General features: G+C 36.1%; 1 protein-coding gene and 1 long non-coding RNA gene across 4 annotated transcripts in view; one reads left to right on the top strand and one right to left on the bottom strand.

The window, feature by feature from the left end:
* Positions 1–27,181, top strand: part of LOC128230122 (uncharacterized) — a 99,808-nt gene that overhangs the window by 23,327 nt on the left and 49,300 nt on the right. For all 3 annotated transcript variants that reach the window (XM_052942172.1, XM_052942163.1, XM_052942153.1), the window contains exons 6-7: positions 6,700–6,819; positions 14,331–14,355. In XM_052942172.1, the coding sequence (XP_052798132.1) occupies positions 6,700–6,819; positions 14,331–14,355 (145 nt within the window). The remainder of the gene's footprint in view (positions 1–6,699; positions 6,820–14,330; positions 14,356–27,181) is intronic.
* Positions 1–27,181, bottom strand: part of LOC128230174 (uncharacterized) — a 40,327-nt gene that overhangs the window by 9,874 nt on the left and 3,272 nt on the right. The window lies entirely within an intron of this gene.

Here is a 27,181-nt window from a genome sequence, read left to right as displayed (position 1 = left end):
CGAAGCAATAAAAAATATATTTGTTTTATTGTCATTTTTTAGGCGATTGGTTTACTCAATTTGGCAATATTTTATCATTAATTACGATTGACATTTTAGCTAATAAATATTCATGAGGTATCAATTATTTCAATAATCAGTGATGAATGTGTTAACTAAGCTTTGAATAATTGCTGTTTTATGATTTTATGTTGTTAGCTGTGTCAGATAATGATATTGATTGTTTCTTTGATCTGCTATTGATGTACCAATTATTTAATTACAAACATGGCTGTAGTGCATACTGGAAGAGCAGACGACCAAAAATTGTGTATGTTAATTTTCATATAATTTTATAAATTGACTAGATAATGAATAAAACTTTTAAACAAATTTTATTTCTATTATGATTTGATCATAGCATTAAAATAAATGTCTTTAAAATTAACAAAAAATACTGATAAGTTGAATGCCAATTAACAAAGAATGCTGAATATGATGCCGGTCTTTTGTGCTGTAAATGTTACTGTAAATACTCCAAGGTCGTACCATAAAGGTATCACCAGTGATGGCATCTTTTTTGGGTGGTTCTGACACATAAGCAAAACAATTCCACATAAGTATTTTACCAATTATAAATCTCTGTCACCTGACCTTGTTGAAAATGTAAACAACAAAACGGAAGCGTTAACCTGCATGCGCCATGTGAAATGACCAGTTTATTTATAGATTCATGACGTAACTATCAGGGTTTCCGCCAGCCCTTTATGGCTTGTCGGGCCCGACGTGCCTTCCGCTGGCAAGGCTAATTACCGACACGCGTTAATTATGCCAACATGCTTTAATCCGCGTAGCGACAATCCTTATCAAAACAATCATCAGTTTTGACAATACACAATTTTGTTGCGATTGCAACGGTTGCAACGGTTGACTGACAGCCAGAAGGCGTGTCGGGACTATTACGGCATTTTTATCAGCCATTCAGGATCGATGACAGCATGAAGGCGTGTCGGTGAGGTTCAACAGTGCAATTAACCAAAACTCCTCCTATTCTTTATCAAAATGGGAATGTTTGAAAAACACCACTGTCGTAATTGCGACCTTCATCCCTATAATCATCTATGAACGCAAAGTAAACAATAAGTGTTAATTGATTTCGGTAACATAAATCATGTGTCGTTTTATTTTGTTTCTTAATCCAGAGTCCGTTTGTTAACCAATTATTAAATTGTAATTGAGAACCGTGTTAAGATATCTGTGTTATTATAAACAAGGGTTATGCTATGTCGTCGTAATGGCGCTCGACTACGCCACTTTGACTTAGAACTGAATACAATAACAATGTAATATGTGCCTGTCAAAACCAATAAAACAATCAAATTGAAAAGTGAACAAGAATCGCGATGTGACAAATCCAGGTTTTTAACCCTTTAGCGCATGTATACGAGATAGGCCGACATAGCTCATTAGCAGATGTATACGCATCTGGCCGACCGTATCCATTACTGGATGTAAACGCATGGCCCGCATATTTCAATAGGGTCATTTTAATATTTCAATTTTGCATCTTTCTTTTTGTAAACAATAACCCGGATGTTTATAAAATTAAAGTTTAACCTTTTGTGTATTGATTTTCCCTTGAAATTGTCGTCTGCTAAATTGAGAAGGTGTTTATACTCCCAATGGCAGGTGTGATATCCCATTGTGACGTAATAAGACCACGAGCTGAGTACTGTATGGAATTTCCCCCAAATTCATTGATGCGTAAATCATTAAATATATTACGTCAGTTCAGTTTACCATTAAGGTAATATTTTGTTTACAAACAAAAGAAACAATAAGTAAATGAGAAAATGATGGGTAAATTTTCTGTGAAGCTGATATAATGTCCATCATAGTTTTGGCTGTAAAATAGATCATGTGCAAGCATTTTGTTTGATCTAGATCTTTTAATCATACCGGAAAATCATTTATCGGCTTTCTTTTTTGTAAACAATTTTATGAGGGGGTAATAAAGTTACACAGACACCTTGGACTGGATCTCTCAGCTGGATGACACCGGATATTTATGACATATTTCTGTGTATTGTACACAAGAACATAAATTGTCGGCTTTTTAATCCAGATGTGTCTTTTTTATGATAGGGGTAATAACATTTAGATCGATCCCAGCATTTTATTACCCTTTGATTTAATGCAATTATGACATTTCAAAGAAATGTTACAGTTCCATCTTGGAAATACATTCACAGCTGAAATAAAATAATTTAATATTTCATCATTGACACCATTTATTAGATAATTTAATTATCTATAAAAAATGTATTCACATAAAAAAGATTTGGACACAATTATTTGGAGTAACATTGATTTTAAGGTCATACTGCTGTATTCATTTTCTCATTTTCAAATATCCAGAAAAGTACCTATACAGATAAGGACTGCTTATCAGTAAGTTGGCTATTGACTGGGAGGTGTAATCTGGCCACTTGTCTATGTGCTAAAGGGTAAAAAAAAGCTTGATATGAATAAGTTGCGTTTTTTTTGATTAGCCAAATACCATTCTGATAAACAACATCAAATGCCTTACGGAAATCAACAAATGCACAATACAACATTCGTTTATCATTGTTAATTACTTTGTTAATAATAGACCATAAAACAAATATGCAATCAGAAGTACTTTGTTTGCTTCTAAAGCCATATTGATAGTCTGACAATAAGTAATTATTGTCCGCCCACAGACGCAGCCTATTATCTAAAATAATTGAATATAATTTCGAAAAAGTACTTGTAAGGGTAAAGGCTATGTAGTTCTTTACATCGTTTAGATTACCTTACTTAGGTACATGGACAATAATACCTTTTGTCCAGCTAGTCGGATATAGAAAGTTGAAATACATATAGTTAAATTATTTGCCCAACATCGGAGCAAATATGTCTTTACATTCGATAAACATTTCTGGAGTTAACTTGTCTGTACCACCACTTTTACCTCGCTTAAGAATTGCAATAGCTTTACCTACTTCCTCAATATTAAACTCTTTGTCTAATTGCTCAACATTAACAACATCATTACTATCTAAAATAGATATTTCAACTTAATCATCGCTGAACATTGTGCTATCACAAAACAAATTCTTAAAATGGTAAAAAAAAATCGTCTTTTGTCAATTTTGAAATGCCTGATTTGCTACTGCGAGGTTTTTTAATTTCTAACTTAGCAACCATTGATTACTTTAGCAACTACCTATATCGAAAGCAACAAATGCCTTCTTTTTTAACCAATGACTTTGATAGCAACCATTGACTACCTTAGCAGCCAATTTATTCCTTAGCAACTATTCACTACCTTAGCCTCCAATAATTTCCTGAGCAACCCAGCACTTCCTTAGCAACCAATTCCTTCCTAATCAATGTGTTTCTTAGCAACCATTGACTTCCATGGCAATAGTTGGCTTCCTTGCCATCACTTTCATTGTCCCTTAGGAAAACCAGCTGACAATGTTTTGATTTTTATAGGAATATAATTGATTTTCTTACAAGGACCAACCTCCTTTTTAGCTCGACTATTTGAAGAATAAGGAGAGCTATCCTACTCACCCGAGTGTCGGCGTCAGCGTAACCACTTATGTTAAAGTTTGCGTACCACCTCAAATATTTTCGAAGTCCATTGACATTTGGCTTTGAAACTTTGCACACTTGTTCACCATTATGCCCCCAACCTATACACAGGAGGAGGTAACTCTATCAACATTTTGACAAAATAATTCCCCTTTTTCGACTTAGAATTTACGTTAAAGTTTGCGTACCACCTCAAATATTTTCAAAGTCCATTGACATCTGGCTCTGAAACTTTGCACGCTTGTTCACCATCATGCCCCCAACCTGTACACAGGAGGAGGTCACTGTGTCAAGCATTTTGACAAAATTATGCCCCTTTTTCTACTTAGAATTTACGTTAAAGTTTGTGTACCACCTCAAATATTTTCAAAGTCCATTGACATCTGGCTTTGAAACTTTGCACGCTTGTTCACCATCATGCCCCCAACCTGTACACAGGAGGAGGTAACTCTATCAAGCATTTTGACAAAATTATGCCCCTTTTTCGACTTAAGAATATACATTAAAGTTTGCGTACTACCTCAAATATTTTCAAAGTCCATTGACATCTGGCTTTGAAATTTTGCACGCTTGTTCACCATCATGCCCCCAACCTGTACACAGGAGGAGGTAACTCTATCAAGCATTTTGACAAAATAATGCCTCTTTTCGAATTAGAATTTACGTTAAAGTTTGCATACCACCTCAAATATTTTCCATTCAATTTATGTAAATATCTCAGCACATCATGTATTGCATTGAAATCTAATCTAACAGTGATCCATGCATGTTTCGCAAAAACTTTTCAATCCATACACCGAAAAGCGGCGGCATAGTCGAGCGCGCTTGTCTCTGTGACAGCCCTTGTTAACAATCAAATTACTCAACAACCACTTGCTTTCTAGGCAAGCATCAACATCCTTTATAACCACCAGGGATGATAAAATTCCGGATTAATCCGGAATTCCGGATTTAAGGCCTCACGGATCGATTTTGAGATTAATGTAAATCCGTTGAGTTTTTTTCTAGGGTGGACGGGTACAGGGAGCGATTTGAGCTCAGTTTGAACAATATGGGTACAAAAGGTGAGTTTTGTGGAAGTGTAAAGCCGGAAATTAACGAACCTATTTACGTCTTGGCAATCAAGCTATATGATTGGTTAAGATAGCATCCGGTGATTACGGAAATTACCGATGGGACTAGAAGACAGTATGCGGATGGTCGTATACGGATATGACAGACGACGAAGACGAATAAACGGGTATTGGAAAATTGGAAAAAAAAACCGACCACCTCCAACTTCTAAAAACATTGATTCGTCAATTTTAAGGGTATATTTGCCATTTATTTTTTAAGAGAAATTCCCGTTTCTTTTTAAGTTAATAGAAAGTGATCAAACTGAGAATGAATTTTGCGCATGTAACATTATTTCGGACATCCCGACTCGGATTGTGTCATAATAATGAATTTTTATTTTACAAATTTTATTTGGCCTGTGGAAATTTACGCTGTGAACCGTTTCTTTATTATTCTCATAATGTTTGAAGCATTGTTCTCAATAAGAAGTGGCTGTTGACCTGAATAAATATTTTGTAGTAGTAATATATATTACGTAGAGGCAGTCATTTTATTTTCTATTTGAGACAGTTCAACAAAACTTCTTGAGGACCCAGTTTGAGCGAGATTTAAATTCTGTAGTTGTTATTTGTATTTCCAGGTATGGTTACAAAAGTCAAGGATGAAAAGACACCACAGCCAGTTGTTCCTGTCAATGACTGACAATTCAATCCAGAGGCCATGATACTTGGATTTATGGCTGAACATACTCCCTGGCACCACAGTTAAGTGTGTCTTACTTAAGACACTTGCCAAAGATACAAAAGCTCTCAGTGAATTAAAACTTCAAAGGTGTACAGCATCATACAAGATGACTTACGGAGTGGCTAGCCAATTCAATGATGAACATGTGGAGGAGTTAATGGATCTCAGTTTTGTTTCAACTAAGTCAAGTCAACAAACACAAACAATGAGAAAACTGTTGCAGCTATTTTTCTGCTATAGAGAAAGGAATAGTGTTGAGACATTTGGCCTCCTTAAAAATCACAAGGGCTGATTCTGAATCAATTTTCATGGAATTTGAAAGCCTGTCTGAGAGACTTGAACTGCCGTGGGACAATCTAGTTTGTATGCTACTGGGCTCATGTAGCACCATGAGGGGAAAAATCTGGCTTAAGGACCAGAATACGTCAATGTCCACCATGTCCACAACAGCTACGCTGCCAAAGCATTTTAGGTCCCGTTTGGATATTACTTGAAATAATATATATATAAATTAATAATATTATATTCCCATCAAATGTACAGAAAATGGAATAAATACTCTTATGATACATCTAAATTGAATAAATAACACTTTTACAATAAACATTTGCAAGCATGATAATTGATAAGTTGTTCATTATTATAAATCAAACATCCCACAGTGTAGACTGTTCACACACAGGCATTTGATCATAGCCAGTTTAATTTTATGGGAAGTGGACAACTGAACCAAAATGTCAGGTACATGTCTAATGCCTGTGACTTCAGGTAAAAAAAAGAGTAAATTTAACTTTGTTTAAAGACAAAGGTGTTAAACTTCACTGCTAGGATTCCTGATAATTGTTCTGATTGTGGATGTCTCATGTTGAACATAATTATATCTACCGAACCGAAAGGTGTACTCCTTGAACACTATTCTAAGGCAAAAAAGGGTATTAGAATCCCTGAAATATGGAAAGTTTCCTTGTCCCCCCACCAGGGCTTTGCCCTGGACCCATCGGGAGCCTTCAGCGGCCCCCTGAACCCCACGCATACATTTTCAGGATTGGCGACATGGCTCTGTTATCATCCCTGAACCACTGACTTAATGTTCATTTTAATCAGGTGAGAGATAAGGGGCCATCTTGGCCTTCTTATTTAAAAACGTAATTTGAATTCAGAATACAAATTCGAAAAATAATGTGAACTATATGTGTCAATCTACATCTGTCATGTACATTTAGAGGTCCAAATTAATGTATGAAGTAGTGTAGATGCAGTGTTGATGTTATAGTGTCCATGTAACATGTGTTACAGGCCTCTTCCCTGCTAGAGAATGCCCAGAAGTGGGGGGTGAAGATTGTCAGCCTGGAGGGCGCTGTCAAATGGATCAACAGGGAGCTGAAGAAATTGCCTACCTTACAACCTAACACAAAGGTACGTACACTGCCTCCTCATAGCCTAGAACAAAGGTATGTCACTGCCTACATCACAAACTAACTCAAAGGTTTGTTCATAAACCCTAATAAAATGATATTTTGACTGCCTACCTCACAGCTAAACACCAGGTACATTCACTGTCAACCACACAGCTTAACACAAAGGTATGTACAATGCCTACTTCATAGCCTAACACAACAGTAATTTCACTGGCTACCTCACAGCCTAGAAAAAAGGTACACACACTGTCTACTACACAGCCTAACACAATGGTACTTTCACTGCCTACTTCACAGCCTAGAAGAAAGGTACACACACTGTCTACTACACAGCCAAACACAATGGTACTTTCACTGCCTACCTCACAGCCTAGAAAAAAGGTACACACACTGTCTACTACACAGCCTAACACAACGGTACTTTCACTGCCTACCTCACAGCCTAGAAAAAAGGTACACACACTGTCTACTACACAGACAAACACAACGGTACTTTCACTGCCTACCTCACAGCCTAGAAAAAAAGGTACACACACTGTCTGCTACACAGCCTAACACAATGGTACTTTCACTGCCTACTTCACAGCCTAGAATAAAGGTACACACACTGTCTACTACACAGCCTAACACAATGGTACTTTCACTGCCTACCTCACAGCCTGGAATAAAGGTACACACACTGTCTACTACACAGCCTAACACAATGGTACTTTCACTGCCTACCTCACAGCCTAGAAAAAAGGTACACACACTGTCTACTACACAGCCAAACACAACGGGTACTCGAGTATTAATTTTACTACTCGTTGCCATCCCTAGTATTAACACAGCCGACCTCAAAGACTAGAACAAAGGTACGTACATTGCCTATCAGATGAGAACAACGGTATGTACATTGCCTACCTTACAGACTAGAACAAAGATATGTACATTTCCTACCTTACAGACTAGAACAAAGGTACTTACATTGCCTACTACTCCGACTAGAACAAAGGTGCGTCCTTTGCCTACCTCACAGACTAGAACAAAGGTACGTACATTGCCTACCTCACAGACTAGAACAAAGGTACGTACTTTGCCTACCTTACAGACTAGAACAAAGGATGTACACAGCCTACCTCACAGACTAGAACAAAGGTACGTACATTGCCTACCTCACCGACTAGAACAAAGGTACGTACATTGCCTACCTTACAGACTAGAACTAAGGAAGTACACTGCCTACCTCACAGACTAGAACAAAGGTAGGTACATTGCCTGCCTCACAGACTAGAACAAAGGTATATACATTGCCTACCTCACAAACTAGAACAAAGGTACATACATTTCCTACCTTACAGACTAGAACAAAGGAAGTACACTGCATACTTTTCAGACTAGAAAAAAGGTAAGTTCATTGCCTACCTCAAAGACTAGAACAAAGGTACGTACACTTCCTACCTCACAGACTAGAACAAAGGATGGAAACTGCCTCCCTGACATCCCAGAACAAGGTACATGCACTGCCTTCCTCACAGACTAGAATAAAGGTATGTACATTGCCTACCTTACAGACTAGAACAAAGGTACATACATTGCCTACCTTAGAGACTAGAACAAAGGTATGTACACTGCCTACCTCACAGACTAGAACAAAGGTATGTACACTGCCTACCTCACAGACTAGAACATAAGTATGTACATTGCCTTTAGTAGACCTCACAGACTAGAACAAAGGTATGTACATTGCCTACCTCACAGACTAGAATAAAGGTATGTACATTGCCTACCTCACAGACTAGAACAAAGGTACATACATTGCCTACCTCACAGACTAGAACAAAGGTGCATACATTGCCTACCTCACAGACTAGAACAAAGGTACATACATTGCCTACCTCACAGACTAGAACAAAGGTATGTACATTGCCTACCTCACAGACTAGAATAAAGGTATGTACATTGCCTACCTCACAGACTAGAACAAAGGTACATACATTGCCTACCTTACAGACTAGAACAAAAGTATGTACACTGCCTACCTCACAGACTAGAACATAAGTATGTACATTGCCTTTAGTAGACCTCACAGACTAGAACAAAGGTATGTACATTGCCTACCTCACAGACTAGAATAAAGGTATGTACACTGCCTACCTCACAGACTAGAACAAAGGTACATACATTGCCTACCTTACAGACTAGAACAAAGGTATGTACACTGCCTACCTCACAGACTAGAACAAAGGTATGTGCACTGCCTTTAGTAGACCTCACAGACTAGAATAAAGGTATGTACATTGCCTACCTTAGAGACTAGAACAAAGGTATGTACACTGCCTACCTCACAGACTAGAACAAAGGTATGTACATTGCCTACCTCACAGACTAGAACAAAGGTACGTACATTGCCTACCTCACAGACTAGAACAAAGGTACATACATTGCCTACCTCACAGACTAGAATAAAGGTATGTACATTGCCTACCTCACAGACTAGCACATAAGTATGTACATTGCCTTTAGTAGACCTCACAGACTAGAACAAAGGTATGTACGCTGCCTACCTCACAGACTAGCACATAAGTATGTACATTGCCTTTAGTAGACCTCACAGACTAGAACAAAGGTATGTACACTGCATAACCTCACAGACTTGAATAAAGCTATGTACACAGCCACCCTGACATCCCATAACAAGGTACATGCCTTACTAGCAGCTTAGTATACAGGTACATCCATTGTGTACTACCTAGCCTAACACACAGGTTAGGCAGAAAAGGGCACATTGCATAGCCCTGTGGATTGTGTGAACATTGGTGGAAAGGGTTAGGAATTGCGTTTTATTTAAATGTGACAAAGGGGGCAAATCTGCTAAAGAACGAACAAAAAAGAATATAAATGTTTTGAAAATAATGTGAGTGATAACAACCACTGTGTTCTATTTAAAGACCCGAATAATTTCTTTTATACAAGACCAATGACTACGTGGATGATTAAAGAAATTTTACATTTTATAAATTCATTACATGATTCACAAAACAGCTGATATTGCTTCTTTTGTAGTCCAATAATATCTCTGAGGTCTTCCATCTTCTCTGCATATGGTTGTGGCTCTTCATCTGCAGTCATTTCTTTTAAACACTTTTCAGGGCACGACACTAACGATAACCCGGTGACCCGAAACACCCTGTTTTTTTTAGAGGATTACCAAAATCGTACGGCTGGGGAATCCGCCGGGTCAACATAAAAACTGTATTTCTTTAAACTTTTAATTCCAAAACAATTAATAAAAGCAGTAACACGGCTGCGAAACAGTGGCTCCAGCTCTTTAAGGAGCTGTGTATAAAAAAGAGCCAATGACACTTCCGAGCTAGAGCAAAAGAACGGATATCATCATAAAACGAAAGTATGACTCATTGTTTTATCTAATATCACAATTTATTATGAGGGCTTATTTGAGAAATTGAGGAATGCAGTGCCATATAAATATGTTTAATATTCACACGTATTTCGGTTATTTTGTAAACATATTGTTCATGGAGTTATAAAACCGATTTTCCCATCAAACACATGCATGTTTACAAACTAAAGTAGAAAATTTTCACCAATTTTAAGCTGAATTTCACTCAAGAATCTTACATTTAAGATAAAACCAGTATTATTGAGCGCTTTCATTTTGTCGGGAATAAAAATGACCGCCTGTTTACCGGAATAAGCATGTTTATACTCTTTTTCTGGGTTGAGCTGGGTTCGATATTGGGTCATCTGGGGTTAAAAACTAGGTCACCAGGTCAAATTAAAGGAAAAGCTTGTTAACATTTTAGAGGTCAAATTTATGACTGTATCTTCAGGAAACTTGGTCAGAATGTTAATATTAATAATCTCCAGGTCAAGTTCGAATCTGGGTCACGTGCAGTCAAAAACTAGGTCACCAGGTCAAATTGAAGGAAAAGATTGTTAACACTCTAGAGGTCACATTTATGACTGTATCTTCATGAAAGTTGGTCAGTATGTTTATATTAATAATCTTTAAGTCAAGATTAAATCTGAGTCATGTGCGGTCAAAAACTAGGTCACCAGGTCAAATCATTGGAAAAGCTTGTAAGCACTCTAGAGGTCAAATTTATAACTGTATGTTCATGAAACTAAGTTAGAACGTATATATTGATTAGCTCTAGGCCAAGTTCAAAACTAGGTCACCAGGTCAAATTTAAGGAAAAGCTTGTTAACACTCTAGAGGCCACATTTATGACCATATGTTCATGGAACTTGACAATTTTCATGTTTATACTCCAACCATAACAAGAACAGAAAATAAAAATGTACAAACAAAGACAAGCACGCATCCTTTCTAAGGTAGCAGACCACCAGACTGACATTTCCAATACTCTAAAACTGTAATACCGTCAACTATAATATTTAACATGTAGCATTGAAAACTAGGCCTAAATTTGTTTTAATTAAGTCCCCTCTCATTGCACTTTCCTTTGCCCTGAAATACACTTATTCCCTCCCCCTGTCACAATTGCCCTCGCCCTGAAAACACTTATTTCACACTTGAATTGGATCAGGTGAGCGATACAGGGCCTTCAGGGCCCTCTTGTTTTTACACAGCTCCTAAAAGAGCTGGAGCCACTGTTTCGCAGCCGTGAGTTATGCACCATACGATGCTTTTAACTTTAATTATAAAGCAACAGGGCTTCCATTAAGAATTTGAAACTTGAAGTATGAACTTCCTGTCAATCACTTTTGGAAGTTTTACACTGGAGTATGGAAGTTTTAAAGTCTCCATAATACAATATCTTTTCCAACTATTTTTTTAACAGATATATTTAAAATCAAATTATTTGCACTTAAATTTTACTTAAAAACACTTAAACTGATTGAATTATGACTATAAATTTAATATTGATACAAGGTTTTGATATTTTGAACTTCCAAACTTTCAACTTTGGAAGTTTTCTTCAAAATTATGGAAGTTTTTGTACTTCCAAGGAATCAATTTTGGAAGTTTTAAACCATTTTTAGGGAGTAATATACTTCCAAACTTCCTTTAACGGAAGCCCTGAAAACAATCAATAAAACAGTTTTGCGATGTCTACATTACAGGGAACCCCTGCTTACAGACTCTTTCTTAGGCAAGAATGACGTGACCCCTTTGTAATTGTTAACTAAAACCCGGTCTCCGGTCTCCATTATCACATGGAAGCTGTATTTATTGATATGTCAGGGCTTTTTCTATAGTACCCACGGGTCCGACTATCGGACCCGTTCCCAAAGCAAAATATAAGATATTTTTCCCAATCTTCAGAAAAAAATCCCAATCCAAAAAAAAAATTAAAAAAATTTTTTTTTTTTTTTTTTTTTTTTTTAGAAATTATTTTTACCTGTACTGGTTCATTTTCAACATCCTAATAAATTATGTGATGTGAAGTTTTTTTGGTAATTGAACTCAGAAATCATTGATTTTTATCACATTCAGAGATATGAAATATTATCTGTCATGATTTATTGCAATAGATATTGACACCCCAAGGATTGATATTTCAGCCATTGTGGGTCCTTTATAGGGAAAATAAACTAATATTAAATCATTTCCTAATTCACAGGAGACTAGACAGCTTTTTCTTTTCACTGTAAAATTTCCCAATTTCCGCATTTTCACGACGCAAAATTTCCCAGAATGTCTAGGGTCTTTTTCCCAAAATGGGCAGAAAAAGCCCTGTATGTCTGTGGAGACTTATATCATGGTTACTGTGGAATAAGCAAATTGTAACTGTTTCATTTTGTGAGTGATTGAAAAGAAATTACATTCTTTTAATTTAAAAGAAACATGAAACCAAAAAGAAAAAAAAGAAAATCAAGAGAAGGTCCGGAGACTGGTATATAACACAACCGCAATGTTGAATTTGGTTCCGGTAGTGTCGGATTTTTTTGGAGGACACCCTCACTTTTTTACGGGTCACCCTGTTTCTTTGGTTGGTGATCTGGTGGGTCACCAAATGAAATAGTAAGTGTCGCGCCCTGCTTTTGTATGTACCTAGTTTCCACATTTAAAAAATGCAATGCTAAGTGATAGCCTGTTCTCCAAAACCTAAAATATTGCATAAGCAAACATTTGTGCAATGATGTTTATTTCCGCTCTTAACTCTTTTAGTATGAATAATGACAAAATTGTGTTAGAAAGAAAATTAATCTTTCAATGATATTGACTTTTTATGAAAATATTCGCACCATCACATAGGGGCCTATTTGTCATACATACAGCACACATTGCAAACCAGCTTTTTATCATCATTTAGTTCCAGCCAAGGGTACTGTTTTAACCAAGAACCATGAAAGGTGCATTCTCTTGCACTTCTATACTTTTTACTAACTTCTTTCTTTTCAATGAAAGTTTTTTGTTTTTTTGGCAATGGTTCAGTGATGCCTAAAAAGCGATGTATTATACTGTTGACAGTGATATAAACTGTGATCACATGAGCACCAACAGACACAGTAATGGCATGAACTACGACAACTCGGAAACACTGATGGTATGAAATACAACATTGGTAACACCGACAGACATGACAGTAACATGAAACACTACAACAGGACCTATGCTGGACACAACAGTGATTTAAGAAACGACATCTTGAGCAACTAAGGGAACATTTATGGATATGGCATGGGGATGACATACGACATTGGGAACACCAATGGACACAGAAGTAACATGAAATACAACGACAGGAATATTGATAGATATTAAATACGATGACTGAAACACAGACGGACATGGCAGTGATCTTAAATAAGTTCATAGGAACACAGATGGACATAGAAGTGGCATGAAATATGACAACAAAAGCATAGACAGACCTGCCGAAGAGAGCAGTGGTGATTATTTGAATGACAAAAGAAATGATGATGGTTACTACAGATTTTGCTGTTCTCTGGTTCTATATAATAAATAACTCCAATCAATGTAGGCCTAGGTCCTACACCTGAAGTTTTTCTGACCTCATCATATTTACTTAAATAAGTTGCTATGTCATATCTTAATGCTACATTATATACAGTATTCTTTTATTTTAAGCAATCAAATTCATATCTCATATCTAATTATCCATCATTCAGCAGCTGTTTTGCATGAATCGATTGGAATATTTCACTTACACATGAATTCCATGCCATCTTCTTTGCCTAATCTGGCTGGGGATATCAATTTAAAGAATTTGCTTGTTTTTCTTTGGTGTGTGTGTGTTGGCGGTGGGGGTGGTTCAAATTCACCCCCTGGACCTCACATTAGGGCCTCTAAGTCTGTCAGGGACCTGTGCCACCTTTCACCCCCTCCTAATTTTACAGTATTGAGGATTTTTCTCTGTTGACACCTTTAGTTAAAAAGGACGGTTGTAGTCCAAATTTTGGTCTATATGGTAGAAAATAAATGTACCATACTTTCAAACACGTCATATATTGGTCATGATAGTAGATTGAAACTGTATTACACAAAGGTATTATTTTTGCCTTTTTTTCTTACAGAAATCCTCCAAGTGCATTTCATCCTGTGAGTACTACACTGGTTTAAAACCAAAGTTTGATTTTTGGAAAGGAACACTAATCTTTACTGGAATGTAACGATATGAAAATTTATCCTTTTAGCTACATAAAAAATTATGTTTTGCATGACAGCAACGTAATAAAATGTATTTATTCAAAAATCTGGGCATTCTTAGCAGTGCTCCAGCCAGGATTTGAAAAGGGCAGGGTGCTTGGTCCAAAAAGGCACTTTTAATGCGCATTTAATGAGCCTAAATGGGACACTTGCAAAGTTCAATATTTTGATATTTTGGTACTAGAGCTCTACTTTCAATACTAATTGTTATGATATCCAAAGATGTAGTTATTAAGTCATACTTCTGTATAATTATTATTTTCATACTAATTTCTGAAACATAACCTGACTATTTGTGCAGTAATATCAAAATTGGTAACAAACTGTAATTTAAATAGAAGTAACAAATCATGCTTTATTCGTAGTTTAATCTATGGCATATCAATGCGCAACTCTTTCAACAACAGTGTTATGAATGATTATAAAAATATATACATAAATGAACGGTAATCCAAATAAAAGGTGAAAACTTGATTCTACATACAGTCAAACCTGGTTGAACGGTCACCTCCTTTAAATGGCCACCTGCCTTAACGGGCCACTCCAAATTCCCCCCGTACGTTTTTACTATATAATGTACGTGCATTAAGCGGCCAACTATCTAACGCGGCCACGGCCACTAATTTTTGTCCCCATGAAGCCATATAAACACTAATTAGCGGCCACTAATCCCTTGTCACTGACACTTCCGCTTATAAATTTTTCCAATACACAGCTTTAATTGCGTATAGAAGTTTACGGAAAAGAACGACGGCCTCGGGTATCTCCGTCATCCAATGAAAATGAATATTGCCTCACACGATTGCCATGCGTGTTAACTCATCGAGAAATCATGTTTATTACACGTCGGCGAATGTTTTGATCAGAATTGACACAATTAATGACACAATCAATAAGATAATTAAATAATTACGAAGATAATTATTAAATACCGACAAAAACACCGGTTTTATGAGTTCACAGTTTCCATTGTCATTCGAAGGCGTTAAACGAGTTAAGATTTTTATGCACTTTAATATTATTTTTTTAAGTGCATGGATTTATATTTCTACGAACGGATATTTACAATGCATTGTTCTTGATATTTTTTACCTTTGATTATAGCTGAAACTAAGACTAATCGAAAGTGTTTGACTCTAAAAGAACGTGTCGAGTTTATAAAGTTATTAGAAAACGGCCGTAGTGCAAGAAGTGTTGCCAAGGAATTTACTGTGGAAGGACTCAAATCAATTTCTTACTTAAGCGTAAGCGTGAAATGTGTAGACTGATATGTGGTGTGTTTTGTTTATGCCTTGTATCAACATTTATCTATCGTATTTTATTTATAAATTTGAAATAATTTTTTTTTATCTATACAAATTAATGTATTTGTATTCAACCTTCTTCAATAATATTGATACAGATGTTACTGATTGTGGTGTGAGGTGGTGGTTAAGATACATACTCCAACTCTGAATAAAGCTAAGGGCCGAAATGTCAAACCTGGATTAAGTGGCCACCTTTCTTAAGCAGCCACTTTGATCATTTCTCAAGGGTGGCCACTTAATACAGGTTTGACTGTACAATCATGTACACAGGTCAATCAATCTTTATACACAAATTCAAGCCAACCACTAGGGCTACACTAGCACACACAAGTCACACATCACAAGCTTGTTTTTATTGTTTTTCAGGGCTCTCACTAGGCTGAAAACTTTGGGAGAAGTGACTTCTCCCTTCAGTCAATTTAGGGAGAAGTGGGGAGACTTTAGGGAGAAGTGATACTTTCGTAACACCTGATACAAAAACTATTCCATACCACACACCTCAGTTTATATAGTTTATATTCACATTCAAATTGATTGCTATAACTACATAAAATGTTCATAAAGAAATGTATCATTTTTGGCTCAACAAAAGTGTATTTGTCAATGTCACATAGTTTATCTCCAAATAGAATCTAAAAATGAAACAAAAACCAACACAGCTAAGGATTTGAAACAATCAAAATGACTAATAAATTAACTGTCAATATAGTAGGGGGACGAATCTTATTTTGGTATGTTCGGGATAGGGTACGAATGTCACATTCAGCTATGCTGTTATTTACTTGTCTCTGACTAAATAATTTTAAATATGCTGACATTTGAGAACCAAATGACATTTAAATCACTGTCCTTGATGAAAACTTTACCAATACATAATGGGAGGTTGAGAAATTAACTCAGAAAATTGTTCTGACAAAATGGCGATCTCGCCGATTTTTTTGACATCATAAACAGGAGAAAAATACTGTAAGTATTAAAACTCTACATAAAGCAAAAAAATAAATATTTTTTTGTATTTACAAATAATTTTTTTATCATGAACATTTCACGAATACCAATTAAATATTTGGTGATACGTCATGTTATTGATTTTCTTAGCGCCACCTTGCCGATGGCCCGAGATGGCTATGACCATCTGCTTCAAAAGCAACAATGTTTAAAATGTCTGGGATTGTTTGTTCAATACATATATTAATTACTTTTTAACTTCATCAGTGCTTGACACGATTTTTCATAATTATGTCGCCTTTTCTATCTCATTTTAATGAACGTATATCATATTATCAGGTTCTTCTCAATGTACATTCTGATTGGTTAACTTTCAATAGCTCCGCCTACCGGCGATGTTTTGGTAATTGGATGACACGGCCCAATTATCGGATTAGGGGATTACCCTATGGCTAATTGCGATGTTTTGACTAATGGGACAGTGGCCAAAAACTCGCTGATTTACAATGTGTTAAAATTTCGGCGAGGTCAATGGCGCTTTGATGACACAAATGGGCGATTTATTTGTTTTATTTATCATCAAAGGTGGCTCCGTCAATGAAAAGGGCACAACGGGGCGTTTGAAAAGGCAGCAGGGCGCCATAAAAGGGCAGTGGGGCGCCCCGCCACGCTAATTATGCTTAGCTGGAGCACTGCTTAGCATATTTCACATAGCACGCGATCAAGTGACCCACTATAAAATTCCTTGAAGCCATCTTGGTTCGTTAAAAGCATGGCTGCCAGAGGTTGTAGCTAGATTTTGCTGTGTTTAAATTTTTTGTTCTGTTAACTTCTAACTTGTATGTATCACAAAAGTAAAGAAAGAAGTAAATTTAGCTGTTTTTATGAACCTGACACCATATCTGAAAACAGTATGTCATCAGTAAACATAAGTAATAACAAACACACAGTGTCTGGATGCAACTGTATACCATCAACATTATAACTTTCTAAAAAAGTAACTAATTTGTTTATAAAAAAAAGGATAATAATATTGGATTTGCTAAACATGCCAGTTTTAGACCAAAGAGCTTTGAATATAATTACTATGACCTCTTTTAGATCTAAAACATTATTTAACAGAATTATACGTACTATAAAAAGAGTTGAATAAGTTTCCTTTGACTCCTTTACAGCTTAATACATGCCAATGTAGGCTTCTATCAATGCTATCAAAACATTTTTGAAAATTTACAAAAGCAAGATGCAATGGGCCTGCCTTTTTATAAAGTATGCATTCTATTTAAGAATTTAGAATAAAGGCGTTATTAACGGACATGAACCCAGCCTTTAATCCAGTTTGATTATCAGAAATCTTATAGAATACCTGTGTAAAGATATTTAGACAAGAAACTAAAATAACACAGTAAATTTTACTTAAACATTTTGGAAGGAAATATGTATATCCCGGGATTCACATAACTGGGTTTTCCCATGCCGTTACAAATAAAAGGTGAATTTCAAGCTATTGAAAATCATGTAACAGTCGAATGACTCTTGTTATCGAAGTAAAGGGTCTATATTAAAACGGTAAAATTGTGTTTGTACTGGAGCAAAAGCTTGGGAAAACCAGAATATCTATAATTCCGGGCTAAAACTATTCCTCTTTAATAGTCAGCATTATTTATATCACCCTTTTTAGCTCTACTGGCCAAAGGCCAGAAGAGCTTATGCGATGGTAATGTGTACGTAGTATGTGCATCCGTGCGGTCGTGCGTCCGTGCGGTCGTGCGTCTGTAAACAATTGCTTGTGAACACGATACAGTCTTCAGTTTTGATTGTATCTCGATGAAACTTGTACAGTATCTAGATATCCATTAGAGCTCGGTTCCTTTCGAAAACCAGCCAGATCCGCCCATGCATGCCTAGATTATGGCCCTTGATAGTATAAAAAAATGCTATTGTGTAAACAATTGGTAGTGAACACGATACAGTCTTCAGTTTTGACTATATCTCGATGAAACTTGTACAGTATCTAGATATCCATTAGAGCTTGGTTCCTTTCGAAAACCAGCAAGATCCGCCCATGAATGCCTAGATTATGGGCCATGAAAGTTTTAAAGAAATGCTTTCTATTTTTAGCCAGGTCTGCATGAGCGAATTCTATTTTTAGCCAAGTTTACATGTATATGTTAATTCAAGTCTAGAGTTAAGAGAGACAATTTGCAAGTCTAGGATTTTGAGAGACAATTTGCTTTTTGCTTCTGCAGTTGATTTTGTGAATTACTCTGCCTTGTTCTTGTTGAAAGCCCAAAGGCCATTTTTAGCTCACCTGTCACGTAGTGACAAGGTGAGCTTTTGTGATCACTCTTCGTCCGTCCGTCCGTCCGTCCGTCCGTCCGTTCACAATTGCTTGTGAACACAATAGAGGTCACAATTTTGACCTAATCTTTATGAAACTTGGTCAGACTGATCATCTCTATAAAATCTAGGTCAAGTTCGATATTGGGTCATCTGGGGTCAAAAACTAGGTCACTAGGTCAATTAGTAGAAAAACCTTGTGAACACAATAGAGGTCACAATTTTAGCCTAATCTCAATGCAACTTGGTCAGAATGGTCATCTCTATAAAATCTAGGTCAAGTTCGATATTGGGTCATCCGCGGTCAATAATTAGGTCACTAGGTCAATTAGTAGAAAAACCTTGTGAACACAATAGAGGTCACAATTTTAGCCTAATCTCAATGCAACTTGGTCAGAATGATCATCTCTATAAAATGTAGGTCAAGTTCGATATTGGGTCATCCGCGGTCAACAACTAGGTCACTAGGTCAATTAGTACAAAAACCTTGTGAACACAATAGAGGTCACAATTTTAGCCTAATCTCAATGCAACTTGGTCAGAATAATCATCTCTATAAAATCTAGGTCAAGATCGATATTGGGTCATCCGCAGTCAATAACTAGGTCACTAGGTCAATTATTAGAAAAACCTTGTGAACACAACAGAGGTCACAATTTTGACCTAATCTTTATGAAACTTGGTCAGACTGATCATCTCTATGAAATCTAGGCCAAGTTCGATATTGGGTCATCTGGGGTCAAAAACTAGGTCAGTAGATCAATTAGTAGAAATACCTTGTGAACACATTAGAGGTCACAATTTTAGCCTAATCTCAATGCAACTTGGTCAGAATGATCATCTCTATAAAATTTAGGTCAAGTTCGATATTGGGTCATTCGCGGTCAATAACTAGGTCACTAGGTCAATTAGTAGAAAAACCTTGTGAACACAATAGAGGTCACAATTTTAGCCTAATCTCAATGCAACTTGGTCAGAATGATCATCGCTATAAAATGTAGGTCAAGTTTGATATTGGGTCATTCACGGTCAATAACTAGGTCACTAGGTCAATTAGTACAAAAACCTTGTGAACACAATAGAGGTCACAATTTTAGCCTAATCTCAATGCAACTTGGTCAGAATGATCATCTCTATAAAATCTAGGTCAAGTTCGATATTGGGTCATCTGCGGTCAATAACTAGGTCACTAGGTCAATTAGTACAAAAACCTTGTGAACACAATAGAGGTCACAATTTTAGGCTAATCTTAATGCAACTTGGTCAGAATGATCATCTCTATAAAATCTGGGTCAAGTTCGATATTGGGTCATACGCAGTCAATAACTAGGTCACTAGGTCAATTATTAGAAAAACCTTGTGAACAAAATAGAGGTCACAATTTTAGCCTTATCTTAATGAAACTTGGTCAGAATGATCATCTTAACATAAGCTAGGTCAAGTTCCATATTGGGTCAACCCAGGTCAAAAACTAGGTCACTAGGTCAATTAGTAGAAAAACCTTGTGAACACAATAGAGGTCACAATTTTAGGCTTAACTCAATTCAACTTGGTCAGAATGATCATCTCTAGAAAAATATAGGTCAAGTTCGATATTGGGTCATTCACGGTCAGTAACTAGGTCACTAGGTCAATTAGTAGAAAAACCTTGTGAACACAATAGAGGTCACAATTTTAGGCTTAACTCAATTCAACTTGGTCAGAATGATCATCTCTAGAAAAATATAGGTCAAGTTCGATATTGGGTCATTCGCGGTCAATAACTAGGTCACTAGGTCAATTAGTATAAAAACCTTGTGAACACAATAGAGGTCACAACTTAAGCCTAATCTAAATGTAACTTGGTCAGAATGATCATCTCTATAAAATCTAGGTCAAGTTTGATATTGGTTCATTTACCGTCAATAACTAGGTCAATAGGTCAATTAGTAGAAAAACCTTGTGAACACAATAGAGGTCACAATTTTAGCCTAATGTTAATGCAACTTGGTCAGAATGATCATCTCTATAAAATCTGGGTCATGTTCGATATTGGGTCATCCGCAGTCAATAACTAGGTCACTAGGTCAGATATTAGAAAAACCTTATGAACACAATAGAGGTCACAATTTTAGCCTAATATTTATGAAACTTGGTCAGACTGATCATCTTTATAAAATCTAGGTCAAGTTCCACATTGGGTCATCCGCGGTCAATAACTAGGTCACTAGGTCAGATAGTAAAAAAACCTTGTGAACACAATAGAGGTCACAATTTTAGCCTAATCTTAATGAAACTTGGTCAGAATGATCATCTTAACATAAGCTAGGTCAAGTTCCATATTGGGTCAACCCAGGTCAAAAACTAGGTCACTAGGTAAATTAGTAGAAAAACCTTGTGAACACAATAGAGGTCACAATTTTAGGCTTATCTCAATTCAACTTGGTCAGAATGATCATCTCTAGAACAATATAGGTCAAGTTCGATATTGGGTCATTCGCGGTCAATAACTAGGTCACTAGGTCAATTAGTAGAAAAACCTTGTGAACACAACAGAGGTCACAACTTAAGCCTAATCTTAATGTTACTTGGTCAGAATGATCATCTCTATAAAATCTAGGTCAAGTTCGATATTGGGTCAATTACCGTCAATAACTAGGTCACTAGGTCAATTAGTAGAAAAACCTTGTGAACACAATAGAGGTCACAATTTTAGCCTAATGTTAATGCAACTTGGTCAGAATGATCATCTCTATAAAATCTGGGTCATGTTCGATATTGGGTCATCCGCGGTCAATAACTAGGTCACTAGGTCAGATATTAGAAAAACCTTATGAACACAATAGAGGTCACAATTTTAGCCTAATCTTAATGCAACTTGGTCAGAATGATCATTTCTATAACATCTAGGTCAAGGTCGACATTGGTCCATCCGCGGTCAATAACTAGGTCACTAGGTCAATTAGTAAAAAAACCTTGTGAACACAATAGAGATCACAATTTTAGCCTAATCTTAATGAAACTTGGACAGAATGATCATCTTAACATATGCTAGGTCAGGTTCGATATCTCCTTAACCCCTTGGCCAATCATGATGAAACTTGGCAGGGATGTTTCTTGCATGAAGCTCTACCAAAGTTGTTCAAAGACATGGATTCCATGCGAAACTCTGGTTGCCATGGTAACCGATAAGAAAAACTTAACAAATTTTCTCCTCCAAAACCACAAGGCCTAGAGGTTTGATATTTGATATGTAGCATCACCTAATGGACCTCTACCAAGATTGTTCAAATTATGCCCCTGGGGTCAAAAATGACCCCGCCCCGGGTCACGTGGTTTACATAGACTTAGATATGGAAAACTTAACAAATCTTCTCCAAAACTAGAAGTCCTAGGGCTTTGATATTTGGCATGTATAATTACTTTATGGACATCTACCAAGATTGTTCTAATTATGCCTCTGGAGTGATAAGAGGCCCTGCCCGGGGGTCGCAAGTTTTACATAGGCTTATTTAGTGAAAACTTAAAATCTTGTCTAAAACCACAAGGCCTAGGCATTTGATATATGGTATGTAGCTTTACCTTGTGGTTCTCTACCGAGATTATTCAAATTATGCCCCTGAAGTGATAAGAGGCCCCACCTAGGGGTTCACAAGTTTTACATAGGCTTATATAAGGAAAGTGTTTAAAAATCTTCTTGTCTGAAAATGCAAGGCCTACGCATTCAATATTTGGTATGTATCATAACCAAGTGGTCCTCTACCAAGATTGTTCAATTTATGCCCCTGGGGAGAAGAGGCCCTATCCTGGGGGGAGTCACAAGTTTTGCATAGGCTTATATAGAACAAAAAACTTCTTGTCTAAACCAACAAGACATTGGCATTTTATATGTGGCATAACCTAGTGGCCCGCTACCAAGATTGTTCAATTTGTGCACCTGTGGTGAAAAGAGGCCTCACCCTGGGTGTCACAAGTTTAACATAGGCTTATATAGGAAAAAACTTTAAAATTTTCTTGTCTGAAGCCACAAGGACTAGGTCTTAAATATTTGGTTTGAAGCATTGCCTACTGATAGGGTCATGTGGGGTAAAAAACTAGGTCAGTGGGACAAATAAAAGAGTGGCCTCTAGGGGCCATACTTTTCATTGGATCTTTATGATAATAGGTCAGAATGTTCACTTTATTTAGCAAAGCTACAGGTGAGCGATACAGGGCCATCATGGCCCTCTTGTTTAGCTTTAAGTTCTGTAGTTTGCGCATTCATCTTAACAAAATTGGTTGTGAATGTTTAAGTAATGCACCTGGTGTCATTACTGGCCACACCCAGGGTTCACAGGTTTGGTAAACATAAATCTGGAAAGGTTTGAAAATCTTTTTGTGTGTTCGTGCATCCATTTCAGCACAATTGATTGTGAATGTTTGTTCAAATTGATCAATGTTGTCCTAGGATGCCCTTGACTTTGACCTTCTGACCAACTTTTTTTAACTTTTAAAACTACAGAAATTTTTACTATGAGTACAGTTTTGAAAGCATTTTTTTTTGTCAGTTGTCTTTTACTTGGCACATATTAAAATAGTTCATGCAACTAATCTGCTTACAATACTTTCTGGGCTCAGATGTTGAACGTGCTACGTTTTCAGGTAACCCAAACACAAAACATAAAGTATATGTCTGTTGCCTTTTACCCATACATACATGCTCTGGATTGATATGACCACAAAAGCAATGCCAGTAGAGCATAGGCCCTTTTGGGCCTCTTGTTTGCATGATGTTTGGCTTTTTTGTAATTTATTATAGTACTGTAGGACAAATCTAACCAAAAAGATCCAAACCTGTTATAATGGGGAATTACAAAACTTATTTAAAAAAGAGGCTTAAAATCAAGGTTTAGGCTGATGTAACTGAATACTGTTTGTAACATTGTGACAGGTAAAAATTTGGTGCGACAGGTAAACTTTCACTGTTTACCTGTCGCAATGTCCTGTGAAGAAGGAAAAGTTTTCGCGTTGTCTGTAACGTATTTCCAATAACTAACGGCGAGTTGGTTATCAAATCAGTGCGAATGAAAATTTCAATATCGCAGGTATATAAATTTATAATAGCTTATTTTATTTGTTCGAACCAAAGTGCTCAAATTTGTTAAGTCTGATTTTTTTTTGAAAGATTCTCATAAGTTTGTCCGTTACAAATAAAATCCACTCCACCCATCCACCATTTTGTCTTCAAAATCAGAATGAACATCTTACCATGTACTTTATGATATAGTCTACTCACTGATGATTTGGCAATTTACAGCTTTGAATAATTTTCTCCTTCACTGGTTGATTCTTTTGTGGACTGATGATTTTTTAGTTAGCTCCTTTAGGCCGGCTAAAACAGTATAACAACATTTCAGACACTAAACTATAATTTGCTTGCTTAGTGATTATTTAAAAGGTCAAGAGTCAGCAATGATGCAAAAACCCATTGAAGGACCAAAATTTAAAATGTTAAATTTTTTATTTCTACCTAGTATTGTCAACAGACTTTTCTGAATAAAAGTTTTTTATCCGAAATATTTATCTTCTATTGTAAAATCTGTTAACTCCTTACTACCCCAAAAAATGTCGCCAATAATATATGTTTCACTCCCCTAAAAGATTGTTTCTCAAAACTATATAAAACATGGACTTTTTAAACGTTTCAGTTTTTGACCTTCCCCACCCACTTTTGCCTCGCTGCCGGCCCTTTATGGCAATTGATCCTTTTTCTAGACAAAAATAGCTTACATACATTAAGAAACAAATATTACAGCTGTTAAAATATGTAACAATGAAGTATTAGCTGTACGCTAGTCACAAACAATCATTAAACTGTGTTTCTACACAAACGTATTTCGTACGTTTGTCGAGAAAATGTATTACAACAAAACATATTTGCTCATTACTTCAAAATGTTGTTATGTTATTTTAAACAATAATGTTAGCGTAAAAGATCGTTATAAAAGTTATTGAATTATACACCTTACTTCGCTTGAACTTACCTTGAATAAACGAAACAACACTTAGTTTATTTGGCGCATTATTTCGACAAAAATGGCCGGTGTTTGAAACTACCTCCGTCGGTGAAGAGCGTTTCGTCTTAAGTGCGTTACCATTAGAATATAGCTACGTTAGAATATGGCTTTTTTGTAAATATTTGAAGGTACAATATAAGAAGGTACACTTAACATGTTTGACAAATAATTAACCAGTGTTGACCACAGGTCCTCGTCACATTGCCCGGATACAGTAATATTTATATATTATTATTTTATTTATTTAATTTTTTTTGGTCAAGTTAGCGAATATATGTCATTTTAAAAAATATTCCACAATTTTTCATGTAAGAAGTAAGTGCTATTTTTTTTTAAATGACATATTTTCACTTTCTTGATAGAATTAATAAAAAAAAAAAAAAAGAAGTCTTAAGAATTCTTTGGATTTGTTAGGATTGTCAATTCCAAAAAATTCCAATGTTGTGCAAATGAAAAACATTGAAAATTACTAAGAAATCTTAGGAATTGAGTTTACTAGTAAATTATGTATTCATAAAACCAACACTTTACTAGTAAATTATGTATTCATAAAACCAGTATATTGTCAAAAATATGGTAGTTTAAAATAATTATTTGTGAAGATTTAAATTAGTAATGTCAGTAAATTTTTCAGTTATTTCTTGCCATTGTGTTTCCATGTCCATTCTATAAACAGTTGCTGGCAATACACTGACAATAGTGCGCATGTATAACAAATTGGGATCCCGTTCTAAAATAATCCCGGTCAAGATCCGGGATCCCGGTTTCACATAGTTTGGGATCCCAATGGTCCCGCCATCTTCTGATAAATCCCAACCGGGATTCCGAATTTCATTGGGATCCTGGTATATTCCGCCCGGGATCCCAGCCGTTTTTTCACTTGGGATATCTGCTATGCCATTATTTAATGGAGTAATATTTTATTACTATCTTGTGAATACAATACAGTCTTCAGTTTTTATTGTATCTTAATAAAACTTGTACAATAGTTAGATATGCATGAGAGCTAGGTTCCTTTGAAAACCAGCCAGATCCACCATGCATTACTGGATCATGGTCCATGTAATTATAAAAAAAAACCCTGCTTTCTCTAGCCATGTCTAGAAATACAGAATTCAACGACCTGTTATTATTAATATTATTATTATTAGCAGCGGTTTTTAGGAGGAGATGATATTTATAAGGAATTGTTGACGCCGAACACCAGATGCAGGACATAGACCACTCAAAATAGCTCACCGAAGATCAAAGTGCTCAAGGTGAGCTGTTTTGAGTGGTCTATGTCCTGCATCTGGTGTTCGGCGTCAACAATTCCTTATAAATATCATCTCCTCCTAAACTGGACAATTTTTTTTAAAAGCGCTAAAATTTTTGGTGGAATTCCACTAAAAGTTTACTGCTGGTACTCAACGCTACCACTGGAATACCAGCGGTAATTGTTTAGTAGAATACCGCCAAAATTAACCGCTGGCATGTCAGCTGTACTTCAGTGGTATTCCAGCGGTGAATTTTGGTGGTCTTCCACTAAAGGTTTACCGCTGGTACTATACAATACCACTGGAATACCAGCAGTAAACCCCTGAAATAAAGTAGCTAAAAATACAAAATCATTCCAAAAGAGTAGATATAATAGCAAATACATATGCATTTGTTGACGGATATGGATAAGTATTGAGTCAAAACAGATTTCTTATAGTTCTAAAATATTTCCCTTTTGATATTGTCTGCTTAGCGCAAGTATAGAGTCACAACACATTTTTTATAGCTCTAAATGTCTGCATTGGGCAAGATCAGTGACATTAATAAGAAACAGTATCCTTATTACATGTTACAATTTATTTACTTCCAGGTCAGTTTAAACAACAGATTTACAGAACAAAATCTTACAGAACAAAAACATTTGAAAGATATTCAAAAACCTAAGTTATGCAATTGAACATACATTAATCTATAACACCAATTGACTAAATAATGAAACAAGACCAATCATTACAAAATATGACAGTTCTATGGTTTTGTCAGGAAGTCTAGAGTCCATTATAACAGTTTTCACCTTTTACTCACACAATTGTGTATATACCCCTTGCC

This window comes from Mya arenaria, chromosome 1 (genome assembly GCF_026914265.1).
Source record: "Mya arenaria isolate MELC-2E11 chromosome 1, ASM2691426v1".
NCBI classification, from domain to species: Eukaryota; Metazoa; Mollusca; class Bivalvia; order Myida; family Myidae; genus Mya; species Mya arenaria.
The sequence above is the reverse complement of the archived record's forward strand: the minus strand, read 5'-3'. Positions and strand labels throughout refer to the sequence as shown.